Raw genomic sequence first — 25,115 nt, 5'->3', positions numbered from 1 at the left:
TTCAGGGGTGCCTGGATGGCTCTGTCAGTTAAGCGTCGGGACTTCAGCTCAGGTCATGATCTCACAGTTGGTGGGTTCAAGCCCCGCATGGGACTCTGTGCTGACAGCTCAGAGCCAGGAGCCTGCTTCGGATTGTGTTTCCCTCTCTGCCCTTCCCCAGCTCTCTCTCTCTCTCTCTCTCTCAAAAATAAAGACATTAAAAAAATAAATAAGAAATTAAAAAAAATAAAAAACAAGCCGAGATCCCGCTGGTTTGTGTTGACCAGCAGGCAGACCCACATGGTGGGGACGTTATGGGGCTGGGGGAGCTGGCCTGGCCCGGAGACACTGGTGTGCTAGCAAATGCCTAACAACCAGCTCTCCAGAGGGGGGAAAATGACTATGTGCATTTATTATCAATTTTGTTGGCAAAAATGTGCAGCACAGAATCTGCGAAATACATATATAAAATACTTTTCTTGCAAATTCCATAGTCAATTCTGACAGATTACCTCCCTTGATTTTTCCCACTCCTGTCCCCAGAGCCACCCGGGATTCCAAGTGACAACTGAATATTGGTTGATCCTGTTCCTTTAAAGACGCAGATGGCCTGGGATGACAAAGATGTCCACGCTCACTGGCTTGCCAGTCATGTCGCTAAATCCGATAAATGGTCCGAAAACACAAGACTTCCTCAATTTTCCGTGTGCTATTCATAACGCAACAGCCCAAGACAAGACACACTTTTAAGCATAATCTACATGTTTAACATCATTTTCTCCATCGCTGTCTTAAACAGATGATCCACACACAATACATGAAGCCGACCTGAAGCCTTTGCAGGCAGATGCCTCTTGGCTGATTTTAAGTTACCAGCGTGAGGTCACGGAACACAGTCGGCAAGCCAGGTCCTGCAGAATGGCGTTCCACGACACCTCCGCCACAGATACGAGAAGTAGGTGACTTCAGGAGCCCAAATAATAAGAAGATGGGAAAGAAATCCCTAAAGTATAGGATAGTTAGGTCTCATAGAAGGTAACTCACGCTGCCTGGCATGCAACAAAGCCTCAATATTTCGTAGTCATTAAGTTTGTAAGTATTGTTTAACCCCGTGCCACGCCCCACCTCACGCCCCCCACGTGGTCTGGTCATACAGGGTCGCACGCAGTCATGGTTAACAGGGTCAAGCGGGCATACCTGACGGCCAGCTTGGCAAAAGCTGGGCTATCTGGCCTGCTCAGGGCTGCGTCCCCAACATCTCAAACAGTGCCTGATGACACAGGAGATGCTCAAAACAAACTCCATGCGTGAAGGTCACACAGCGTAGTCACACGGACCCCCCAAAGACTAGCCCCTCGAAAGCCGCAGCAGGGCTGTAGATGAGTCTTTATTTCTCACATATTGACATAAATAGTTGTTTTTTGTTTTGTTTTGTTTTTTCCTGTTGTTTGCTGCTCTGTCTCCAGCCCTGCACAGGGCCTGGCATATAGAAGATGTTCAATAAATATACATTGAATGGATTAATACAATGGACTAATATAAAGTACGCCGTTGAGCTCAGGCTCAGAATAAATACCAAAAGTTCGACTTGAGGCAGGAGTGGGAGAGAGTCCCATCGGAGAGTCCTCGAGGAGGGGGTCAGCAGCGGGGACCCCTGCCAAGCCGGGTGAGGTAGAGTGGCCGGGCGTCACCAAGAGCCCCGGGGAAAGAAGGCAGCATTCATTCTCTGTCCGGCGGGGGGTACCCGGGCCCAGTGTCAATGGGCCATGGTGGCAGGGAGAGTCCAGCAGGGACTTTGGTGGCCACTCGGAAGAGGCCCAAGATCGTGGCGCCCTGCGCAAGCTGCCAGGCAAGGTGTGCCCCCGCCTCTGCGCGCAGGTGAACGCCCAGGCGCTGGCCTGCGCCCAGGTGCAGCAGACTGCTTCGGAAACCAGAGGCTGAGTCCGGGGCTTTGGAGGATGGAGGCGGCAGGTCCAAGGTCAGGGCCAGGGCCGCAGCCCCAGCGCCCAGGGGCTGCAGGTGCAGGGCAACGGAGACAGAGCCCGAGCCGAAGCTGGATACCACCCGCTGCAGCTTCAGGTGCAAGAAAACATAGTAGACGCCAGGCTCTGCCACCATCAGCTCCCGCGAGTGCTGGTCGTAGCTCAGGCCGGGCCCCAGGAACACCCCTGCCAGGCCTGGGTCGCTGTACCAGCGCAGGGGCCCTTCAGTCAGCTGTACTGAAGGAGGGAGGAAGAAGAGGGGAGGTTGGCTGAGCACTGCTGGGGGGCAGAGGTGCAGGCCTGGGGAGGGGCGCTGGGGAGGTCTTGGAAGGAAGAGGTTCCCAGAGGGAGGTGAGGCTGGTAAGGGAAGGAAGGGGTTTGGCCAGGGAGGGCAGGGGGGGATCTGAGGGGCAGGGGGAGGCGCCTCAGAGAGGGAGGAGGTGGAGGGAGAGGTGGTGGGGGAGGGTCTCAGGAAGCGGGAGAAGACAGAGGGGAAGGGTGGGGAGGAGAGTCTGAAAGGAGGAGGGGAAGGGGAAGGGGAAGGGAGGGGAGAATAGGGAGGAAGCGTCTGGAAGGGGAAAGAGGTTAGAAGGAGGTCTCCAGAAGCAGCAAAGGGAACCGGGGGAGAAGGAGAGGAAAGTCTGGACCTCGGGGAACCCAGTGGGAGAGACAAGAGCAGGCTGGGGTCTGTGGGATCAAGCCACAGGTGCCGCGGCAGGGGTGGGGGTGGGGGCGTCTGAGGTAGGCACATTTGGAGGTCAGAAGAAGAAAAGCGCACCCAGAGAGGGTCATGGGAAGGTCAGAAAGACAGAGAAGGTTCAAAGCGGCGAGGGGACAGCTCTTAGAGAGTGGGGGGAAGAGGGCCAGATGGGGGGAGTGGAGGCCTCCCTCTCCCGAGGGTTCCTCGGCCTCGTGGCCCCCCCCCCGGCCCCCACGCCCCCCTCCCCAAGGGAATGACCCAATGACTCACCATCTTGGGCCACCAGCTGCGCGAACACGGCCTGCGAAGAGGAAAGGCGGAAAGTGGGATGCAGGCCCCCCCCCTCCCGCTGCCGCAGTCCCGGGAGAGCGGGGGAGGGGGGTCCCCGGGGTCCGCGCAGGCCTTGAGCCCCCCGCCCCCGCCCCGCCGCGGGCTCCAAACGTTCAGCAGGAGCGCACACGCACACCCCAGGCTGGTGGCTCAAGCTGGCCCCAAGCCCTCGGGTCTGCCAGGGCAGAACCTCGCGGTTCAGTAAAGAGGAGAGGAACCCTCCGGGGGGGCCCCCTGGGGAGGGACAGGGGATACCCCAAGGGTGCGGGAGAAAAAAGCGAGGTCCTCCGGGAGCTGAGAAAGAACCTCGAGTCCCCTCAGCGGTTCGAGATGACTAGCCCTCGAGGTCCGGGGCCCGGGATGCAGACGGGGTGCCGCCGGGAGGGGCCCCCGCGAAGTCCTGCATAGGCAAGGGGTGCGCTCGGGGGCCCCGGGGCTGGGGCGCATCTCACCTGCGGAGAGTCGGGGAGGCGGGCGCGGGCGTCGGGCGGCTGCTCGGGGACGCGGGGGAGGCTGGGGCCGGGCGCCGCGGAGGCCGCGGGCGCGACCCAGGCGCTGAGCCAGCAGGCGGCGCAGGTGCCGGCGAGCAGCAGCAGCGCGACGCTGAGGGCCCAGGGCAGCGGGCGGCAGGCGGGGCCGGGGGGCGCGGGCGGCCGCTGGGCCTCGGGGTCCGGGACGGCGTCGGCGCGGGGGCACATGGCCGGCGGCGAGCGGCTGCAGCCGGGCCCGGGGCGCCGCGCTTTATAGCGACCCTCCGGAAGCCGCGTTTTCCGGGGCGGGGCGGGCGGGGATCCCGGCGTCCCGCCCCCCTCGGCCTTCCGTGCGAAGTTTCCCTAACTTTCTCTTCTCTGAATCTCCACTCTCCTTCTCCTTTCTCGCCCTCCGAGGGCCAGCCCAGCGTTTCCTCTTCGTCCCTACTTGTCTCCCGTGCCTCCCGGCGGTCTCTCTCCGCCTGTCTGTCTCTCTGGGTGTCTCTTTGTACCTCTGCACCGCCTCTTTTCCCTGTGCCTCGCTCGCTCGCTCGCTCTTTATCTGACCGCTGTCTCCGTAGGAGGTCGCGCGGGATCTTTCCGTCTCTCGGCCTCATTATTTCCGTGCGTCTGCTTCTGTGTCCCCGTGACTCCCCCTGTCTCTCCAGGCCTCTGCCTCTCAGATTTTCTGTTTCTCAGTCTCTGTCTCTTTCCCTTCCTTCTTGCGACTCCCTAGCCCCCCGCCCCGCAGCGCTCCCCTAAATCCAGCATATCTGCGGAGGGGTCAGAGGACAGCCAGGCCTCAGCCCCCTTCAGCCCTCCCCCCCCCCCCAACCCTTCCTCACCTTCCCAGGGAGCCTTGGGCCTTCCCCATCTTGCCCCCACCCACCCACCTGGGCGCTTCCCGGCAGGGGCCCCCTCTGGACCCCACAGGCAGAAGGCTGGAGAGTCCAGGTAGAGAAATCCCCCTTGTAGGGAAGAGCCAGCCCTGGCTAAAGCAGAGGAAACTCAAATTTCCCATTCGCTGTCCCTGGTAGAGGCGGAGGCGGAGGCGGGAGGAGGAGCGGAGCAGGGGCCAAAACTCGGCCCCAAAAGAGGAAGCCACCGTTCATTAAGAGACCGGCGGCCCTGGAAAAGTCCTGAGCTCCTACAAAAGCCCTGCTCTGCCCTGACCGGCCCGGCCCCGGCTGGCCACGCCAATCCTCTGACCCTCTGCAGGCCTCACTTTCCCTGTGGAAACTGGGAGGGCCCGCAGGACACCTGATCTCGGCCCTGCTTGGGCAGCCAGGAAATGCAGGGGGTGGGAAGGGGGGTTATGTTGGTTCAACTGAGTTAAGTATAGGATGGCACGCCCCTGCGTTCTGTCTTGTTGTATTGGGCCTCCCTGGGGAATTAGGGGAAGAAAACAATGACACTGGCCGTTGTTGGTGCACAGGTGCTAAGTGCTTCCGGTGTGAGTGGTTTATAAGGTGTGATACCCGAACCAGCAGCAGCAGCACCTGGGGATTTGTTAGTTATGCAAATTCTAGCACCACAAGCTAGACCTGCTGACGCTCTGGGAGCGTAAACTCTGGAGTCTCTGAGGAGTCTCGGTGGGGATGAGCCCTCCAGGCCACTGCATTGTACCGGGCACTTGCCGCCGGAATGTTCTTTCCCCAGACCGGCAGGCAGGGGACACCTTCTTGACGCTCACTTTCCGTTCCAGCGTCACTCTGGGCAGAGATGATGAGCCCAGCACCGGGTACACTGTGCTTCTTCCCGAAACCCCAGCGCGGTCACAGCTAGAGCAGTTGTTTTTGAAAACTAAGCCAAAATTGTCAGCCAGCAGGCTGGGGAGCCAAAATGATCTCTCTGGCACAATGCCGCCATTACCATCCCCCAAGGCGCGGTGGTTGGTGGCCACCCCCCCCCCCCGGGCTCCGAAAGAGAGTGCGGTGGGTGGCAGCTAAGGTCCAAGAGTCACCCTGGACACCAGAGCATTAAGTACACCGGTGCCCCTGAATGCAGGAGCTGAAATGTCCCCACCGCAGCCGTCACCACCCCCACTCAGCACCCAGGACTGGGAAGATGCGACAGTAAAAGGCCCATCTCCTAGGAACGTGACCAACCAGGAAGGAAGATACACAGATACTGAGGCCAAAGGGCCCTCTTCTGATGGCATCATTCAGCCAAGAAGCTCACAGGCCATGGGCCAGTCTGGTTTTGTTTCATTTTTTAAGGTTTTTTTTTTAAATGTTGGGGCGCCTAGGTGGCTCAGTCGGTTGAGCATCCGTCTTCGGCTCAGGTCATGATCTCACGGCTCCTGGGTTCAAGCCCTGCATCGGGCTCTGTGCTGACAGCTCAGAGCCTGGAGCCTGCTCCGGATTCTGTGTCCCTCTCTCTCTCTCTCTGCCCCTTCCCCATTCACAGCCTCTCTTTCTCTCTCTCTCTCTCTCTCTCTCTCTCTCTCTCTCTCTCTCTCTCTCTCAAAATAAAAACCAAAAGATTTTTTTAATGTTTTTTATTTATTTTGAGAGAGGGCACACGAGTGGGGGAGGGAGAGAGAGAATCCCAAGAAGGTGCTACATCGTCAGCACAGAGCCCCATGTAGTGAGAACAAGACCTGGGCCGAAATCAAGAGTCAGAAGCTCAACCTACTGAGCCACCAGGGGCCCCTTGGGCCAGTCTGTTTATTATTAACTCCTACCCCCACAGTAGGCCCACAGCCAAGGATTGCCTCTGCTGACAACAATGGTATTTGGGGGACCACAAGCATCACCTTCTCCGATGACCTGCATGAAAGTGTCCCCCCCTGGGGTCCCGGGTGACACTGCCCCTGCTGAGTTTCCTTGAGAGCATTTCCACCATCTGAAATATTCTTATTTCTTTATTTCCTTGCTGGTTTTGCCTACAAAATTGTTATCTCCTGAAGAGAAGCATTTCATCTGTTTTGTGACCCTTCTCCCTCCAGTGCCCAGAAAATGGCAAGCCTCCGTAATATTCATTGAATGAATGAATGAATGAACGAGTGAAGTCTAGCATGACAGTTACCCACACAGACTCTAAAGGTCAAGAAACCACAGTCCACGAGCTACAAAATTTTCGTTCCATTTTTTTCCGGTTTTGAGTGGCCGGGGAAAGTCAAAAGAAGAATTATTTCATGGCATATGTGCAAATTACATGAAAGTCAAATGTGAGTGTCCACAAATAAAGTTCTGTTGGCACGTGGTCACGCCCATTCATTTGAGGGTTGCCTATGACCATATTTCCAATACTACAGCAGAGCTGAGCAGTTGCGACAGAGACTGGCCCACAAAGCCCAAGGTATTTACTCTCTCTTGTCCATTTCAGGAAAAAAAAAAAAAAGTTGCTATCTCTGCTCTTGAGTTTGGAATTTCAGCTCTCAAAGTTCTTGCTGTGTGATCTCAGGCAGCCTGCTTCACTTCCCTGAGCCTCGTTTTTCCTATATGTTGAAGGGAATAAAAGTACGTCTCAAAGGCTGGTTGAGAGCTTGCCGTGAGCAGTGCCAGGCACAGAGTAAATGCTCAATAAAGGCGGGCTGGCATATATGATCACTGAATCTCTTACAGCCCCAGTACAACGTCAGCCCCGATATGTAGATGCAGAAACCAAGACTCCAACAAAACATTGAAGTCGATGAGCCTCAGTGACTCACGATGACTGTTCTGAACTCCTCCCTGCACCAAGGGACTTGGAAGAGTCCTATACACTACCCCCCAAGGAGAGGAAACAAAGCCCAGCAGACCGGGGAAGGATCAGGCCACAGCCAGGGAGTGCCATGACGCGCTGCTGTGGTCGGGACATCTGAGCCAGGCAGCCCTGCCCACCGTGAGGCTCTCACCATCACCCTGCTGGCATCCCACGTTCACTGGAGTAGCACCTCTGCGTTCAGTTGTCTCCCCAAGGCGAGCGTGGGCCCGGTTTTCCTTGCGTTTAGGGGTAGGACCTGACTCCTCACCCTTATCATCACAGCGTTTAAGGGGGGGGGGGGGGGCACTGGGCAGGAAGTAGTTGGAGGGAGGAGTACCATGCCTTCCCCCTAGGAAGCCCAGTGAACAGGTACCTCCCCAGGAGGTATGCCTTGATTTTTCTTAGCAAAATTCAGTTCCTGATCTCTGGGTTCTACACTGCTCCCCAGCCCCTGCAGGTGGCCCTCCCCCCAGCCTGTGTCAACTTCTAGCTGGCCTGGATCCTCTGTCTCCCCTAGGGCAGAGGCAAAGCGTAACAGAGACTGTTAGTGATGTCCGCTGAGCAAGTACACGAGGGAGAGAGCAAGCAAATGGGGGGGGGGGGGAGGAGTGTGGTAAACAAGAAGGAGAAAAAAGGGAAGAATCAAATCAAAGACAGTTGGTCTTGAGCCATGGCAATGTTAACATGTGTGGAAGGAAGAAAGAGACACAGAAGGGGGACTCGTGTTATACAAGTTAGCCAAGTCTCTGGCAAAGCTAGGTTCGGGTCTCCGTAGCCCTAGATAGGACAGAAAAACATAGGGCCCCATACGTGAGCGTGTGTACCTGTGGTGTGGTGTTGTGTCAGCACTACAAGGCACGGTCTTGCAAAGCAATTTAGCTTTGTGGAGTTGGAGTGCATGACCAGCTACTCTGGAATCATGTGTTTCCAATGTGACGTTGCACACTTAGGAATGAGGAAAGGGTATGGGGGGGAAGGGGGTCCCGTATATGCACAGCTATGTCCCTGCTTGAGAAACAGCACTAGCACACGATCCAAACTGCTCAGCTTCTAAGCCCAGCTCTGCCTCTTGCTAGTTGCATGATCTTGAGCAAATTCCTTCCCCTCTCTGTGCCTCGGTTTTCCCATCTGGGAAGTGTGGCTACCACCAGTGACCACCTCATAAGATTATTGTCCAGGACTGGGAGCCAGAACAGCACCCGGCCTGGCATATAAGGTGCTCCATACAGTTAGCCATCATTGCTCCCAGTGGGGCTGACAGTCTGGTTCTCCTCGTGAACATACCACCAGGGTCGAAAACCTAGTGTGGACATCTGAACAGAGAGGCAGACAGGCAGGAATGTCTGTTGCAAAAGTGTTGGGATTGCAAACGGCCAAAGCAGCCGTTGAAAAAGAAATGGACAGATTACTCTTTCATAGAATCAATTTGGTAATCAAGCTGTGTACGAGGTTGAGTCACCTCCTTGGGGCTCGAGAGAGATGTCTAGGGGCTAGGAAAACTAAGTAAGCTGCAGGATGCCTTGTACTGAAATACGTGTTTTGCTTTAGAGAGGAGATATATTTGCACAGCACATTTCTAGAAGGTATATATATATATAAAAAAAAAAAAACAACAACAGAGGAATCTGCGGTGAGCAAATGTGGCTCTTTCACTGTATATGCTTTCGCCCACCTGCATTTTCCATGTGCTACTGTTTTGCTTTGTTTTGTTTTGTTTTGTTTTTATGTTAAGCACGGAATTGTGGTCAGGTGTGCACACACGTAGAAAGAAACCAGTAGCCCGAACTGAAGAAGGGAAAATTTAGCACCAATGACATCAAGGGCAGGAAATGGTGTTTCCCTGCTAAGGGCAGTAAAAGGACACAGGGATGGGGAAGGCCCAGGCCGACCAGGGCCAGCCCCCAGGACCCCTCAGAGGGGCCTGGCATGAGAAGCCAGATCATTCTGCTGGGAAGCAAGCCCAACCGCCCCAGGAAGGAAGTCCCAGGAGGGCCTCCACCTGGAAGGGACTCTCCAACTTGCTCAGGGAGGCAGCCACAAAGCAGATAGACAAAGGGGTACCACAGACACCTCCATTCAAGTCATACACAATCACACAAAACAACACACACACACACACACACACACACACACACACACACATTGAGACACATACCTGGACACATACTCGTAGATACACAAGAGCAGCCGTCAAATCTATACACATACCCACTAACACATAAACAGCGTCAAAGAGACTCAAACCTCCTGGGATATGCAATCAGAGACACACAGTATCAGACACCCAGAGACCACCGGAGGCACATAAGTAACACAATGGCGCAAGTTGACCTAGAGAGACACGCAAGACACTTGGAACAAAGACGCAAAGTACAAGGGAACAAACCCAAAGGAACCCAGGTCCATCCTTCAAATCGTCCAAGATCCAAGATCCACTCCCCTCCTAAGTGGGAACCCAGGCTCTCCCGGGGACCTGTCTTTCACTTCCTTGAGGAATCTGTAGGTCCCTTTCCTTGGCAGCGGCACCCAATGTAGGCCGCGGGCGACCCCTGGTGGATCAGGAGCCTCAACCCCCGGCTGCAAAGCGAGTGGGCGTAGGGGGGCGGTCTACTTGAGGGTAGAGAGAAGGTGCTTCTAGGTCTTTGGTCTCGATGCAAAGGCGGGTGAGGAAGGGGCGTGGCGACGGGGCAGCGGGGAGGCGGGCGGCCGGAGCCCGATCAGTCAGGCCTTGAGCCCGGAAACAGAGCCGGGAAGCTGCAGTGGGACGGAAGACCCTCAACCGCCCGGCTCCAACGACCTAGCCCCGCGCCCCTGCCCGGCGCTGCCCGCGGTACCTCGGAAGACCCAGTGAGCCGGGAGGCGGATTCCCATTGGTCCGCGGCCGACCAATGAGACGCGTCTAGGGTGCTCGGCAGGGCGGGGCGATCGGTAGCGCAGAGGGAGGGGTGCTCGCCCGCTCCGCCTGGCTCTCGGCCAGAAAATGACCACCAAAGACTCGTCCAAGTTCTGGAATGTCCAGGGCAGAGGCCGCTGGTGCGAGAGAATTACCAGCCATCGCCGACGTGACTTTGACCCTAAGAAAGGTGGGTCAGCCCCTTCCAGGTCTGACCCTTCTCCCAAGCCCTGACCATTCTCCAGCCCCGCCCACTTATTTGTCATTATCCCCAGGCCCCGCCCACTTCCCCCCTGCCGTCAGCCACCCGGGCCCCGCCTATTCCCACTCCGAGTCCCGCCCACATCCTCCCATCCCCCTCCCAGGCCTAGTCCCACTCCCCAGTCCCACCCACTTCCCAGACATCCCCCCAACCTTCGCCCCAAGTCCCGCCTACTACTCCGTCATTCGCCCTGGGCTCCGCCCAGTTGCCCAGCCATCAGCCTCCCCATCCCGCCCACTTCTCTGTCATTCTCCCCAGGCCTCGCCCACTTCCCCCAGCTCTTGACTTCCAGGCCCTGCTTACCCCCCCCCCCCACACCCCCCCTCGGTCTCGTCCACCTCGGGTCATTCTCACCAGATTCTGCCCACTTCCCAGCCATCAGCCTCCAGGCCCTCTGCCCACTCGCCTGCCACACTTACTTTGGTACCTCTCTTAGTCCAGAACCACCCTTTGCCCAGGCCCCATCCTTCTGTTTCCTATCTAAAGTCCTCTCCCCTTTCCTGGTTCCACCTTTCAGGAACTCTGCGTCCCCTTCTCAGGCCAAGCCTTCAAACCATCCCCATCCCTAGTCTGACTTCCTCGGGCGCTCTGTGGCCTGCGGGGCCTCTGGTCACTTTGTCTAATTCCTTTAGGCCCCGCCCCTTTTGTTCCACCCTTCCTTCTTCCAGGCCCCCCCCCACACACACACACACTATCAAGGTCCTACCCCAAAGCCACCAAGTTCCTGGTGTGGGATGGGGGTGGAGGGGCTCCTCGCTACTGGAGCTAGGGAGGTCTCAGTTTCCCCAGCCCTGCCCTTCCTCTGGAAGGCCCTAACCCTTTGGCCATCTAAGTACCTGCCTGCAGTGGGATCCCACCCCTGCCAGAGTGGTATTCACTGTCCAGGCCCGTCTCTCCCCTCTGTGGCCCCGTCCAGCTCACAGGACACTAATTCCAGTCCAGATGGGTGTGCCCACCCTGTCGCCCGCAGTTGATGAATTTACCACATACCATTTTGGCCTTGCCCCAGCTCGTGATCTGGTACCAGTGCCTGGTCTGGGGACCCATGTGGGACACTCTTGCCCCACCTCCTGCTGCACATCTGGGCCTCCAAGATGTTGGTGGCTTTGGACATATTCTGTCTGCTGCTGGGTGAGCCCCCTCCCCACCAGCCTTGAGCACCCCCCAATCACGACACCCAAAGATCTGTGGAGGGGTCTATCTACCTGTCTGTATCCAAGGGTCCTTGGACTGTTGGCTGGCTGGCTGCCGTTGGGCGTGTACTTGGGTCACATGTCTTCATCAGTGTATTTCTGGGGTGACTGGGTCAATGTGTGTCTGTGTGCATGGAGGAGAAAGGGACTCTCTACAAGTATGACCTGTCTTCCTGGGTCTGTGTGCCCAGAACAGCATCCGGCTGTGCATTTTTTTTTCTTTTTTGTCAGTCTTGCATATGACTTTATTTTCCCCCTTCAACAATTTTTTTTTCAGTCTCTCGTATGATTTTATTCACTGTGTGTCTTTTTGAGTTGTGTATCTGTGTGTCTATGGCAGGGAGAGAGTCTGTACTGTGTATCTCTGTGTATGTTTGGCTGTGTGTATTTGTAAGTGAGTCTCTGAGCCTATCTGTGTATCTGAGATTGGTCCGTGAGGTACTTATATCCATGTGAACGTACGATTCCAGGTACATGTGTTCACGCGTGCATGTCACATACATGTGTACGTCAGTCTGTTTCTACATCTGGCTACATCTGTGCTGAGGTGTGAGTGTAGAGCTTATCTGGGTGCATCTGACTCTGTGATATGTATGCGTGTCTCCGGGTCTCTGTGTCGTATGTTATTGTGTTGTCGTGTTGTATTGGCTTAGAGAGGTGTGTTTATTGTGCGTCACTTCTATGATTGAGCCTGGGACTATGAATCTGGGTTGGGATGGATCCGATGGTATTTGAGTAGCTTGGTGTGTGTCTGGGTCTAGATGGGCCTATATGTGTTGCAGGTATATTGTCGCACAGTGTTTCTGTGTGTGTGTGTATCTGAATCTGTGTGTCTGGGTCAGACTGTGTGGTTGTATCGTGTAATTGTGTATGTCGGACTCCGTGTGTGGATGTACGTCTACGGCCTGAGCTTGCCTGGAGTCTAGATGTGTGGCTGACATATGCCAGCCCACCCCCCAATTCCCCAGTGGGTAGAGCTGGTGACCAAAGCCCCTTTGCTGGGAAGAGGAGGGCAGGTTGGGACACTAGCTTTGCCCTCTTAGCCCAGGAAGGGAGCTGGGGGCTGTAGGAGGCTAGGTTCCAACTACCTAGCTTCACCAGACTTCAGTGGGCAACAGGACAAGAGGGTGGCAGGCCTGGGAGTAAGCCTTTAGGGTGGGTGGGCCTGACAGCCTGAGACGAGACCCCCCTGCCCTGCCTGACTTCAGGATGGGGTGTCAGGTGAGGGGCCCCAGGCCCTGCTCACACACAGTATTCACACCATATCACCCAGCTCAGACACAGAGCCATAGATATAGGCACGAACACACACACACACACCACACTTCCATGAACACACATGCATAATCACACACACGCACAAGCGCACACAACCACTATTCACACAACACATGCATGGTGCATACGTGCACGCACCAAGATGCACACATCTGCCTTCATTGACATCCCCAAGCACACAGGTGCACATACCAAAACACCCATGTACACACAAACACACCTCCAAAAACACATGGTTCCATACCTACAAAGACAGAGATTCACGCTCACCAAGAAAGAAACAGAAGGAGATTCACAGCCAGGAGCACCTGGGTGGCTCAGTAGGTTAAGCGTCCGACTTCAGCTCAGGTCACCATCTCATGGTTTGTGAGTTCGAGCCCTGGACTGGGCTCTCTGCTGTCACTGCAGAGCCTGCTTTGGATCCTCTGTTCCTCCCTTCCCCGCTTTCACTCTCTCTCTCTCTCTCTCTCTCTCTCTCTCTCTCTCAAGAATGAATAAAACATTTTAAGAAAAGAAAAGAAAGGAACCCCCTTACCCTTGCCCCCTCATTATTCTAACCCCTTACCCACTTTGTGCACAGGACCCCACCCACGCATGGGTCCCTGGAGCTCTGTCCTCCTCTGGCCTTCTGTCCAGACCATCTTCCCTACACAGCCTTCCCCACCCTGCCACCACGTCCAGGCTGTGGAGATGCAGGCAGGATAGACTGGCCAGAAGGCCTAAGGAGAGTCAGCGTCAGGCCAACTGTCCGCCCCAGGCAGTCAGCATCCCCAGTGAGCCGAGCGAGAGCGGTTTGTTCTTACCCTACATGCAGGGCCTCTCCTGCGATGACACTACCACCAAATACCCCCAGGGGGCCCATTACACCATCGAGGACTCAGCATTCACCATCGTGGGCTTCTGACTCTGCCCCTTCAGGGTGAGGGGCTGGCCACTTTCCGCCCGTGCAGTGGTGACGCGCCACAGGCCAGCTTCCCCCCTTTTTTCTGGCAAAGCGTAAGCCGAAGGCAGGGGCAGGTACCAACTCTGCTCCCAACGAGATGGGAAATCGCGCTGCTCGACGGCACAGAACCCCTCTCCTTGAGGAACCACATGGTAAGGCTCACCCTTTGTTAACACCGAATAGAGGAAACGCCTGCCTCGGTGCCTTAGGCACAGAGGAAGCACAGCCCCGGTCCCCCCAACACACAGGGAAGCCCACCGCTCATATTGATAAAGCAGGATGCGGTGCTGCCCCTCTTCTGGGGAGCTGGGAAACCTCTTTCAAACATAGAGGGGACATCCTGCCTCTTTATCCTGGTGAAAAGGAAAGTCGTTCCCCCCCCACCCCCATTTTCTGACATTTGGGAGGAAGCCCACACGGTTCTCCTGGTGTAGCAGGAAGTCCCGCCCCTTCCGGATGTGGGACTCCCGCCCCCGTCTGACATAAAATAGGGGGATGCCCACCCTCCTTCTTGGTGACACGGGAAGCGATGCCCTTCTGCCTGGCTTGGTGGGAACCCAGCCCCTCCTGTCCCCACGACAGGGAGAAATGCAGATTGTCTGAGACACAGGCTTGGGGATTTCCCACTCGTGCTGCACCCCTGCCCCGGGTGGTGACCCCTCCCCACTCCAGTGTGGCCCGCAGACCAGCCTGGGAGAGGTGGTCCGGGTCCAGGGCCTGCAGGTAAGCTTGCCAACCCTCACGAAGAGCCCCCACGTGGCCGTGGTCTCCAAGCATCTGGGCACCTTCCTGTTTGGTGGCATAAGATGACCACAAGTCTCTTAAGGCCCCGCTTCCTGGCACGGTCCCTGCCCAACCCAGCTTCCTTCAACTATGAGAGCAGCTACATCGCCGACACCTGCACCAGGCACCCCGAGAATGTCCTCGATGCCAGGTGAGCGGGCCGGCATTGAGGGGAACCCAGGAAGCAGCCCCTGCCACACCCCAGCCGCATCTGAGGTCAGCAGGTGTCAGCCCCCCTCCGCCCCTCCCCCACCGGTCTCCCAGAAAATCCTTCTATTCTGAGCACGCCTCCTCGGGGATGTACTCCAAGGCGTATCTGGCGGCGAGTGTTAGTGGGAGGCGGGCCATCCACCGGGCAAGGCCAGAGAATGCTCCGTTGTCCCCCACCCCCACCAGCGCCAGGCACGGCTTCCACAGAGCTGGTGTATGCCCCTGGACTTGGGAGGGCTAGAATGGGGAGGGCCTATCTCCTCTTAAGGCTCATTCAGCATCCCTGTCCTGCAACAGCAACTTCCAGAACTCTCCGTCTCCCCCTCTCTGCAGCTGGAGAGGGCCCGTGCCAGGCTGGGTTCATGCCCAGGGCTGGACTCCGCCAGGGGCAGGGGGAAGGGAATTCGGGCCCAGTGGAGGTGGAGGTCTGAGGTCTGGGCGGAGAGGTGACAGGAGGAGCTGGGGAGAAGGGAAACCTCCGGAAAGGAGTCAATGACCCAGGGGACAAAGAGAGCACAGACTTGGGTGGTGGCATGAGATCTCGCACAGCGGAGCCAGCCCACAGCACTCAGGGAGCATGGTGGGCAGACACAATGGCACAGACAGAGGCCAGGCCAGGGAGCACGTGACAGTCACACGGCTCACACCAGCTACTGGTCACACCGGCAACATTTTCCTCCTGAAAGACGCCCATTCGACTGATAGCCTTCCCCTCCCCCCCTTTTTTTAAAGACCAAGTAACCAAATAACTACCACCTCCCACAGTGATAAAAGATCAGGGGCTCGGGACCTGGAATGTATGGACTTTATTCCCAGCCTCAACTGTGTGTGAAATCCTCAACCTCCCAGGGCCTCCATTTCCCCACCTGTGAAATGGGCATATAAACAGCCTCTGCCTCCTAGGGTTGTGGTTTCACGAGCTAAAGCACAAATGAGCTGACACACTCAAAGCACTTACACAGGATCTGGCTAAAATATCACCATTATCATTAATAATAGGCAAAACAGGGGCGCCTGGGTGGCGCAGTCGGTTAAGCGTCCGACTTCAGCCAGGTCACGATCTCGCGGTCCGTGAGTTCGAGCCCCGCATCAGGCTCTGGGCTGATGGCTCGGAGCCTGGAGCCTGTTTCCGATTCTGTGTCTCCCTCTCTCTCTGCCCCCCCCCCCCCCCGTTCATGCTCTGTGTCTCTCTGTCCCAAAAATAAATAAACGTTGAAAAAAAATTTTTTTTTTAATAATAGGCAAAACAGACTCCACCCCCGCCCCGAGGTGGACTGGGAGTTGGGTGCATGTCAATGCCTTGAGGCTCACAGATGGGGTGGCAGTGTGGCCCCCACACGGTGGACAGATCACACACAATTAGAAGGCAGGCCTTTCCTGGGTTTTGCAGACCTCAGAAAGGGTGGTCCGTTTAGTAAGTGGAATGTTCTGGGTCTCTGGGAATCCCCCCCACCTCACGAGTATTCCCCAAGTGCTGATGCCTGATTTCTCCTGAAATGCCCAGCAGCCGCTTCCCTGTGCTTGCTGCTCATCCCGAGGTAGTAACTTAACCTGGTGTTTTAAAATAGGATTTTGCGTTCTGTTTTCCGTTGCAAAATCAGGAGCCCATCCTCTGCTCTTTCGGGGCTCCCCGATGACGCCAACCCGGTTCGATCGGGGCTGTGACCCCCGGCAAGAGGTGGGGGTACTGTGAGCTTCCCCACAGGGTCTCACCAGACAGCATGGGAAACCCTCTCTTTGGCATCCTACATGTCTCCCAACACTGGCGTGTGGCTCACAGCATAGAGCTAGCTCGCTTACAGTGCTGGTTTTGGGGGGGGGGGGGGGGAGGGGCAGAGCCAATAGCCTCTTTAGAGGCTGAAATCCATTTCCATATGAAACTGGCAAGATAGAATGTCCTGCCTCACACTATGGCTGCCCAGGGCCGGGCAGGCAGATGGGTGCAAAACTGCAGTGGGGAGTCCTTCTGCATACCTGCTCCTGGGGCTTGAGACCCTGCGCAGCTGCCCCCAGCTCTGTGGGCAGACCCGCTCCTGAAGCCAAAAAGAAAAAAAAAAAAAAAAAACAGGCTCTTAACAGCCCGTCATCCAGCTCCTTTTCTTGTCCCTGGCTCTATTCACTGGCCACATCCGGATCTTGGACTCTCGGCACCACCAGTATAAATCTGGTCTTCGGATTCCCACAGGGAGAGCCTCGATGGGTTTCTGGGTGGTAGGCGAAAGCATGCTACCAGGGAGGGTCGGCTTGCCTGGGGGCCTGGCACGTTTTACCTCCCAGGGTAGGGCAGCCATGGGATACAAGTGACATCAGCCCACCCCAACCCCCTCTGCCTTCATCCCTACAGGCTTTCTTCGTCTCTGGCTTCTTCACATCTCAGGCATTGCCAGCCAGGTCCCAGCAACCCCAGGGGCTGGAAGACCACCCTGACTCTCCATTCTCTTCCGCCTTGCCCTCCCTCTGCTCTCCTGAGGGCCACCAGGGAGGCCCTGATGCAGACAGACATAGACGACACCACAGAGCCCATACTCTCTAGAGACCGTCCCTTCCCAGGTACACTTCCCAGCAGGATGCCCTGCTCTCTGGGGCTCAATTCATGACCCAGATCAGCCCTGCCCTGGCGGAGTGACCCAGGGCATCCATTTTTCTGGGGCTGAGCCCCAAGTCAGCCCCTCCCAGCAGGGCCACTTCCATTTTTATATTTTTTATGACTCTTGCTATATGAAAAAATTACAAAATGCCAACGCGGGATTTTCGAGACATGTTAACATGGGTCAGTGGGAATCCATGTCTCAGGGGTCAGTGATGACACACTGGGTCAGAACCTCAAAAGTCTAAATCAGGGTTTCTCCACTTTGGCGTTATTGACATTTGGAGTTTGGATAATTCTTTGCCTTGTAGAGCGTTGGGTGGCATCCCTGGGCTCCACCCACTGGAGGCCAGTAGCACCTTCAGGTCGTAATAAGCAAAAATGTCTCCAGACATTGGGAAGCGTCCCCTGGGGGAGCACAGCACCGCAGCTGAGACCCCCTGGGTTACAGGATCCCTCTGACATCGCCCCTAAGAAATTCTGCCTTCATAATCATCTGACCTACTGTGAGCCCTGCACACATTTAAATACAAAACTTGGTGGGGGGGGGGGGGTAGGCAAGAGGAAGTGACCCACAGATACCAGGGTGGGGGGGGTCACCCTGGTTTAAACCATAAAACAGCTGTCTAACCCATCAGAAACCTATTGTGTCTAATGAGAGCTCGGGGGTCTCCATTTTTTTCCCCCAATTAATAACACAAGGTTTCTCAGGCCTATTGCCAGATCATTCTTGAGGCTGGGGGGGAGGGGGGAGGGATTAAACTGTGCCTTGTAGAATGTTTGGCAACATTCACCACTAGATGGCAGGACCACACACACCCCCTGTCTGGACATGACATGGCCAAGTGTCCCCCTGTTGAGAACCGCGGGTCAAAACCAGAAGCCACGGCAAATGTGAGGTCCCAGCCACGTAGCCAACCTGACTAACCTCCCCCCCCCCCCAATAGCTGGAGGCCACGGGGGATGCAGAGGAGGTGAGGAGGAGGCTTCCGCCCGTGGCACAGCTAGAGGTCAGCAGAAGGTGACCCCAAGGGGCCTCCACTGGAGGGTCAGCACAGAAAGTCTTGTCCAGCCCCTGATAATAATTGTAATACCAACAGCTACAATGTATTGTTTACTCTGTGCAGAGAAAGTCGGGCCTGGCTTGTTAACTGGGCCATCTCATCAGACCCTCCCCATGGCCCTAGAGGGCAGGCATTGACCGCCCCATCTTGCAGATAAGGAAATTCAGCCAAAGACAAGCAAAGTGACCGTGCAAGGTCATTCAGCTAACAAGAAATGCCAAGGTAAGGGGAAGAGAGGTGCCTATTGGGGGGGGGGGGGGGGAGGGCGGCAAGGCAGTCCCAGGGGCTATCTATCCATCCCATGTATAATCCAGCTGTAAATCTTACTCCTTGAGGTTCAACGCCAGGCAAGGCTGGAGCTGGCCGCACCTGCCAAGGACCCAAAGCCCAACAGAGGTGTCCAGGGGGAGCGCACTGTCCCCCACAACCTCCATCAGCGTCCACAAGCATCCCCAGCCAAACATGGAAGAAAAATCGTGGTGTCACTTACTATGCGGCTCCAGGACAAGTCCTCCAGGAACCGCCCGCCCCCCGCCCCCCAAAACAGACCGCAGCTCCGGAGCCCCCCCAGCTCGCCCCACTAGGGGTCCTCTCGGTTGTCGCAAGGGTTCTGGCAAAGGAGACCTACACGGAAGGAGGAGGCAGGCTACGGATGAGAAACTGAGGCAGGGCCGCCCGGGGGGGGGGGGGGTGGAGGATGGGGGAGAGACGGGATCGATCCGCAGCTCGTTTACTCGGCGCTCTCCCTTCCCCGCCCCATCCCCGCAAGACCCCGGTCGCCAGGCCCGGCTGGGAGCCGGGTGGAGCGGGTGGGGGAGGAAATGTTTAGGTGGAGCTCGAGGGGCCTCACCCCACGGCCCGCGGCGGGGGCGCACGGGGGCCCCGGCGTGCCCCAGCCTGGGCCCCCGGAGGTCTCCCAGCCGCTGGGGAGGGAGATCCCTCCACCCCGGCACCCTCCGTCCCGGGGCGGGACCAGGGGGCGGGGCGGGCCGGTGACCGGCCGTGACGCGGGCCCCGCCCGCTCATATAGAGGCGCCCCGGGGGCGCAGGGACCTTGCTTCGCCGCCGCCGCCGCCGCCGCCGCCGCCGCCGCCGCCGCGTCCACCTCCCGTCCCGCCGCCGCAGCTCCCAGCGCCAGCGCCGCCGCCGCGTCCACCATCAGCACCAGCGCCATGCGGGAAATCGTGCACCTGCAGGCCGGCCAGTGCGGCAACCAGATCGGAGCCAAGGTGCGCGGGGGCTGGGGCCCCGGAGGCGGCCGAGGGGAGCCGAGCAGGTCCACGGGCTCCGCAGAGCTCCCCCACCTGGGGCCTCTCGGAGGGATGGGGTCCCCGGGAGGCCAGGACCCCGGGGACGGTTAGGGGAGGGGGGGGGCGGGGGGCAGGGCCAGGCTGGGAACAAAGAGGCCTGTGGGGGTGGGGCCCAGCCTTCCGTCCGCTGACCACAGCTGGCTGCACAGCTGGCCCACTGTCCTCTCCACGCGCACAAAGGGACCCTGCCCCTCCCCGCACGCTGCAGCCTGGGCGAGCTGACACCGGCAGGCTCCGCCGAGGTGGTGACTCGGCTCCGCCCCCGCCCCCACCTCTCCCTTCTTGCTGCCTCATGCCTGCCCTCCCCACCGTGCCTCTAGGTCCCCCCTTCGCCTTGCTGGGGGACAGGTGGCAGCTAGGAAGGCGGTTGGAGGTCGTGGGTCCGGAGAGGCAGGGACAGGTCTGGCCGCCCGCTTCCCCGCCCTCTGCCCTTACCCGTCCCCCCCGCCTCCACCCCCGCCATCCCTCTAGTTTTGGGAGGTGATCAGCGATGAGCACGGCATCGACCCCACCGGCACATACCACGGAGACAGTGACCTGCAGCTGGAGAGAATCAACGTGTACTACAATGAGGCCACAGGTAGGGGCCCGGGGGGCACCTGCGGAAGTGGGGGTGGGGAGGCTGGGAGGGGGCAGGATGCTGGTTCCTGGCACTCCCGCAACCCCCAGCCGCCCTCCATCTGCTTCCCTGCAGGAGGAAATTATGTTCCCAGAGCCGTGCTGGTGGACCTGGAGCCGGGCACCATGGACTCTGTCCGCTCTGGCCCCTTCGGCCAGATCTTCAGGCCCGACAACTTTGTTTTTGGTGAGTTCCAGGCACAGGAAGCCCCCTTGCTCCTTTGACTTCCAAATGCTTGGTGAAGAATCCCCCCACGTAGCTCGGGAGACTCTGGTGGCCACGGGGTCCCACGGCCCTGCAGGGGAGGCGAACAGGGCAGTCAGGGTTGTGATGGAGGACACACAGGCCACCGTGAGAGCCGAGGACGGGCATCTGATAGGGAGGAGGGTGGAGAGAAGGCTTCCTGGAGGAGGTGGCATTTTAATTTAACAGCATGGACTGGAGCCAGACTGCCTGGGTGAAAATGCCAGTTCTGCCATTTCACGCATTCAACAAATAACTTATTGAGCACCTACGGCATACCGGGCCCTGCCGTCACCCCAGAAGAACAAAGCAGACAAGATTCTCTACCCTATCGGAGCCGACCTCCCAGGGGAGGGATGTGCAACAGAGAAGCTAAATAAGTACAACTCAGCCACTGATTGAAAGTCAGCTGGGTGACTGTAGACAGGCTCCTTCAGCTCTCTGTGCCTGTCTCCACACCTTTAAAGCAGAGATTATAAAAAAGACCTACTCATCATCACGATCGTGAGGCTTAAAGCCGTGAATATGCAGAGAGCACTCAGAACCGTATCTAACAGAGAGGAAAAAGCACATAAGCATTTGTACTTTTCATTATCACGATCACTGCTAATACCTGCAGCCTAAAATGTGAGTAGGACCCAGACTGACCAAGAGGCATTGAAGGGAGGAAAGATGTGCACGACCGAGGGAACAGCACATGTGGAGAGAGCAGACACATTTGTGGCGCTCAGGTTCCTGGGGCACACATGCTCTGTGAACATCTTTCAGTGACACTGTTCCTAGTGCCTCCCAGGTCAGGCTGGCTGCACACACCCACCCACCTGGCCTCAGACCCCGGGGCTCCACCCTCTCCCCCAGCACCCCGGGGAACCTCTCTTCCTCAGAGCAGGACAGTTTATAGAGTCTGAAGTCTACGCGTTGACAGGACAGGCTGTGTGACCTTGGACAAACAACTTCCCCTCTCTGGTCTGTGTGATGATTCAGCAAGATAACGATGCTCCCGTGTGGGTATGGCATACAATACGTCCTCAGGATATGGCTGTGGAAGGACTAAATAATGTTGACCAAAGGGTGTGAGGGAGTCTAGGATAACTATGGGTGGCTCCATTGGGACCAATAGATTTGAAGGCTTCTGGGAGCCTGGGTGGGGAGGCAGTGGTAAAAGTGTGGAGTCAGGAGACAGACTGCCTGGCAATCCCGTTTCTCTCTGAGGAGGTGACATGGCACAAAGACCTGAAAGAAAAGTCAGCTATGTGAGTACCTGCGGGTAAGGGCATCCCAGGCAGAATGAACAGCAGGCGCAAAGGTCCTGGGGCAGCACTAGGCCTGGTGTGCTGGAGGAACTGCAAGGAGCCCGATGTGGTTAGAGCAGAGTGGACGAGGGAGAGAGAGGGAGGAGGTGAGTGCAGGCACGAGACAGGGTAGGGGCAGGTTGTTCAGGGCTCTGTGGGCTGCAGGGAAGACCTGGGCTTGTACCCCCAGGGAAGTGGGAACCCTGGAGGGTTGTGGGTAGGGGAGGGTGGGACATGATTCAGGTGCTCACAGACGCCCTCTGGCTGCTGGCAGGAGAACAGACTGTTCTGTAGAGGGTGGGGAGGTGGGTGGGAACCAGTCCAGAACAGGGTTGATGAGGTCAGACCAGGGTGGAGTCAAAGGAGGGAATGAGAAGAAATGTTAACCTTTTCACAAAAATACCGGCCCATCCACTAATACTAATCCTTGCCCTCCTGGAGGTCACATTTCCCGGTGAGATTACAGACAATGAACATGAGTAACAAGAACACGTAAGTTTGTCAGTGCTTCAGGGGAAAAAAAAAAAAAAAAGGCAAGGAAGAGGAATAAGAAATGGGAGGAAAGCCTCAGTGAGAGTGACAAAGCCCTGAAGGAGGTGAGAGAGCCATGTGGGTATCTGCAGGAAGACCATTTCGGGCAGAGGGAATGCATGTGCAAAGGCCCTGGGGCAGGACTGGGCCTGGTGTGTTGGAGGAACAGCAAGGAGGACCCTCTGGTTGGAGAAGAGTGAGCCAGAAAAGAGAGAGAGGAGGTGAGAGCAGGGAGAGGGGCTCGCAGGTCCCGCAGGGCCCTGTGGGCCGAGTGGAGGCGGAGAGGCTTGGGCTTTTATTCAAAGACCCAGCTGGTTTTTGAGCTTAAAGCAGGAGGCTTCTGGGCCAAAGCGGGACATGAATGGCTTCCGGCTTCCCCAGGATCCCCTCTGGCTGCTGGATGAGAAGCCAGCAAGGATAGAGGCAGACAGCAAGAACGACCCACAGTAACGCTAACACAATAATAATTTCATTGCTGTTATTCGACTCCTAGGATGGCCGGGGTGAGGGGGAGCTCTCCCCGTAACCCCCCTGCGCGCTCTCCACCCCCACCCCGTCCCGTCCCGTCCCGTCCCGTCCCCTTCCCTCTGCAGGCCAGTCGGGAGCCGGCAACAACTGGGCCAAGGGCCATTACACGGAGGGCGCCGAGCTGGTGGACGCCGTCCTGGACGTGGTGCGCAAAGAGGCCGAGAGTTGTGACTGCCTGCAGGGCTTCCAGCTGACCCACTCGCTGGGCGGGGGCACGGGGTCCGGGATGGGCACCCTCCTCATCAGCAAGATCCGCGAGGAGTTCCCCGACCGGATCATGAACACCTTCAGCGTGGTGCCGTCGCCCAAGGTGTCGGACACGGTGGTGGAGCCCTACAACGCCACGCTGTCGGTGCACCAGCTGGTGGAGAACACGGACGAGACGTACTGCATCGACAACGAGGCCCTGTACGACATCTGCTTCCGCACCCTGAAGCTGACCACGCCCACCTACGGCGACCTCAACCACCTGGTGTCGGCCACCATGAGCGGCGTCACCACCTGCCTGCGCTTCCCGGGCCAGCTGAACGCCGACCTGCGCAAGCTGGCCGTGAACATGGTGCCCTTCCCGCGCCTGCACTTCTTCATGCCGGGCTTCGCGCCGCTCACCAGCCGCGGCAGCCAGCAGTACCGCGCGCTCACGGTGCCCGAGCTGACCCAGCAGATGTTCGACGCCAAGAACATGATGGCCGCGTGCGACCCGCGCCACGGCCGCTACCTGACGGTGGCCGCCGTGTTCCGCGGCCGCATGTCCATGAAGGAGGTGGACGAGCAGATGCTGAGCGTGCAGAGCAAGAACAGCAGCTACTTCGTCGAGTGGATCCCCAACAACGTCAAGACCGCCGTGTGCGACATCCCGCCGCGCGGCCTCAAGATGGCCGCCACCTTCATCGGCAACAGCACGGCCATCCAGGAGCTGTTCAAGCGCATCTCGGAGCAGTTCACGGCCATGTTCCGGCGCAAGGCCTTCCTGCACTGGTACACGGGCGAGGGCATGGACGAGATGGAGTTCACCGAGGCCGAGAGCAACATGAACGACCTGGTGTCCGAGTACCAGCAGTACCAGGACGCCACGGCCGAGGAGGGCGAGTTCGAGGAGGAGGCGGAGGAGGAGGTGGCCTAGGCCCCGCCCCCGCCCCCCGCCCCGCGCGGCAACCCGGCCTCGCCCCGCCTCTGGGCCCGCCCCTCCGAGCCTCGCGCTTCCCGGGTGACCTTTGACCCGCGGGCGCCCTCCCCGTAGCTCTTCTAACGTGGACGCACGCACCCCCTAGTGAGCCCCACCGTTAACTCTCCGGGAGCCTCCCTTCGCGCGGACCTCTCCTTCACCTTTGACCTCCCCCACGGACCCCACTGTGCTCCCAGTTTACTTTCCACCCCTCTGGCCTTGCCCCGCCTCCCCTAGGACGGCCTCGTCTCCCTCTGGCTCCCGCCCCTCCCCTCTCCCCGCCCCTCCCTCCCCTCGGCCCTAGCCAACCTCGGTTTGCCAGGGTGGTGGGGGGCTGGCCGCCGCCGCCCGAGGAAGAAGCCCTGGAGCATGTGAGCAAAAGGCGTTGCGCCCTCAAGCCTCCCCGGCCTCCTCCCCTCTGCTTCACCCGCAATAAATAAACTGGTGGCCTGCCAGGTGTGTGCCCCGTGCGTTGTATCATCTCCCTGCGGGAGGGTCAGCAAGGGAGCTTTATGGGATGGACCTGGGTGCTGAAGGGACATCTGATCTGGGGGTGCTGGGGAGGGCGGCGGAGATTTCAGAGAGGGACAGAGCAGGCTGTATCCCTAACTAACTGTGTGGTGTTGAGTAAGCCGCTTGTGGTCTCAGCCTCCATTTGTTCAGATGGGGTGGGTAGACGGAGGGCATCAATACCCTTCCATAGTCGGCTGGGGCATCCTCACAGCATGGTGGCAGGTTCCCCGTGAGCAGACATCCCAGGAGAGCAGGGCAGACTACGTTGCCTTTTTCTGACCCAGCTGCAGAAGTCACATAGCGTCCTCTGGACTCCTGATCGATGGGGTCCACAAAGGCCCACCCAGGTTCAAGGGGGTAGGATGTAGACTCCACCCCCTTGAGGGTAGAGAAGAAAGATTCCAGAAGGGCATGTGGGATGGGAGACATCTCTGTGACCATCTTTGGAAATTGTGATTTGCTGCACACATGACTGCACACAGTCTTGCCCAACGTCCCATGGCCATCAAGCAGTGAGGTTGGGGTTCTAGACACATTAAGTCTAGAACTC

The 25,115-nt window shown here is 57.8% G+C and overlaps 2 protein-coding genes and 1 long non-coding RNA gene across 3 annotated transcripts; 2 read left to right on the top strand and 1 right to left on the bottom strand.

Moving 5' to 3' along the window:
• Positions 1–1,348: 1,348 nt before the first annotated feature.
• On the bottom strand, positions 1,349–4,246 carry TNFSF9 (TNF superfamily member 9). The gene is made up of 3 exons (XM_043586368.1): positions 3,444–4,246; positions 2,932–2,962; positions 1,349–2,198 (listed from the first exon to the last, which is right to left on the bottom strand). The coding sequence occupies exons 1-3, from the start codon at positions 3,687–3,689 to the stop codon at positions 1,699–1,701; spliced, it is 777 nt and encodes a 258-aa protein (XP_043442303.1). The 5' UTR covers positions 3,690–4,246; the 3' UTR covers positions 1,349–1,698.
• Positions 4,247–13,403: 9,157 nt separating this feature from the next.
• LOC122486792 lies at positions 13,404–19,039 on the top strand. The gene is made up of 3 exons (XR_006298226.1): positions 13,404–13,872; positions 18,428–18,586; positions 18,700–19,039. It is a non-coding gene; the product is annotated as an uncharacterized LOC122486792 (long non-coding RNA).
• A 386-nt stretch (positions 19,040–19,425) lies between these two features.
• TUBB4A (tubulin beta 4A class IVa) lies at positions 19,426–24,507 on the top strand. Its single transcript, XM_043586367.1, has 4 exons — positions 19,426–19,593; positions 20,146–20,254; positions 20,369–20,479; positions 22,953–24,507. Exons 1-4 carry the CDS (start codon positions 19,537–19,539, stop codon positions 24,008–24,010), a joined length of 1,335 nt encoding a protein of 444 aa, XP_043442302.1. The 5' UTR covers positions 19,426–19,536; the 3' UTR covers positions 24,011–24,507.
• The last annotated feature ends 608 nt before the right edge of the window (positions 24,508–25,115 follow it).

The sequence above is a fragment of the Prionailurus bengalensis genome, chromosome A2 (genome assembly GCF_016509475.1).
Source record: "Prionailurus bengalensis isolate Pbe53 chromosome A2, Fcat_Pben_1.1_paternal_pri, whole genome shotgun sequence".
Taxonomy (NCBI): Eukaryota; Metazoa; Chordata; class Mammalia; order Carnivora; family Felidae; genus Prionailurus; species Prionailurus bengalensis.
The sequence above is the reverse complement of the archived record's forward strand: the minus strand, read 5'-3'. Positions and strand labels throughout refer to the sequence as shown.

Excerpts from the sequence above, each read along its gene's own strand:
- TNFSF9 (XM_043586368.1), bottom strand. The coding sequence starts at position 3,689 with ATGTGCCCCCGCGCCGACGCCGTCCCGGACCCCGAGGCCCAGCGGCCG. Across the intron at positions 2,963-3,443 it reads GCCTCCCCGACTCTCCGCAG|GCCGTGTTCGCGCAGCTGGT; the intron begins GTGAGATGCGCC and ends TCCTCTTCGCAG. Across the intron at positions 2,199-2,931 it reads GCAGCTGGTGGCCCAAGATG|TACAGCTGACTGAAGGGCCC; the intron begins GTGAGTCATTGG and ends TCCCTCCTTCAG.
- TUBB4A (XM_043586367.1), top strand. The coding sequence starts at position 19,537 with ATGCGGGAAATCGTGCACCTGCAGGCCGGCCAGTGCGGCAACCAGATC. Across the intron at positions 20,255-20,368 it reads GTACTACAATGAGGCCACAG|GAGGAAATTATGTTCCCAGA; the intron begins GTAGGGGCCCGG and ends GCTTCCCTGCAG. Across the intron at positions 20,480-22,952 it reads GCCCGACAACTTTGTTTTTG|GCCAGTCGGGAGCCGGCAAC; the intron begins GTGAGTTCCAGG and ends TTCCCTCTGCAG.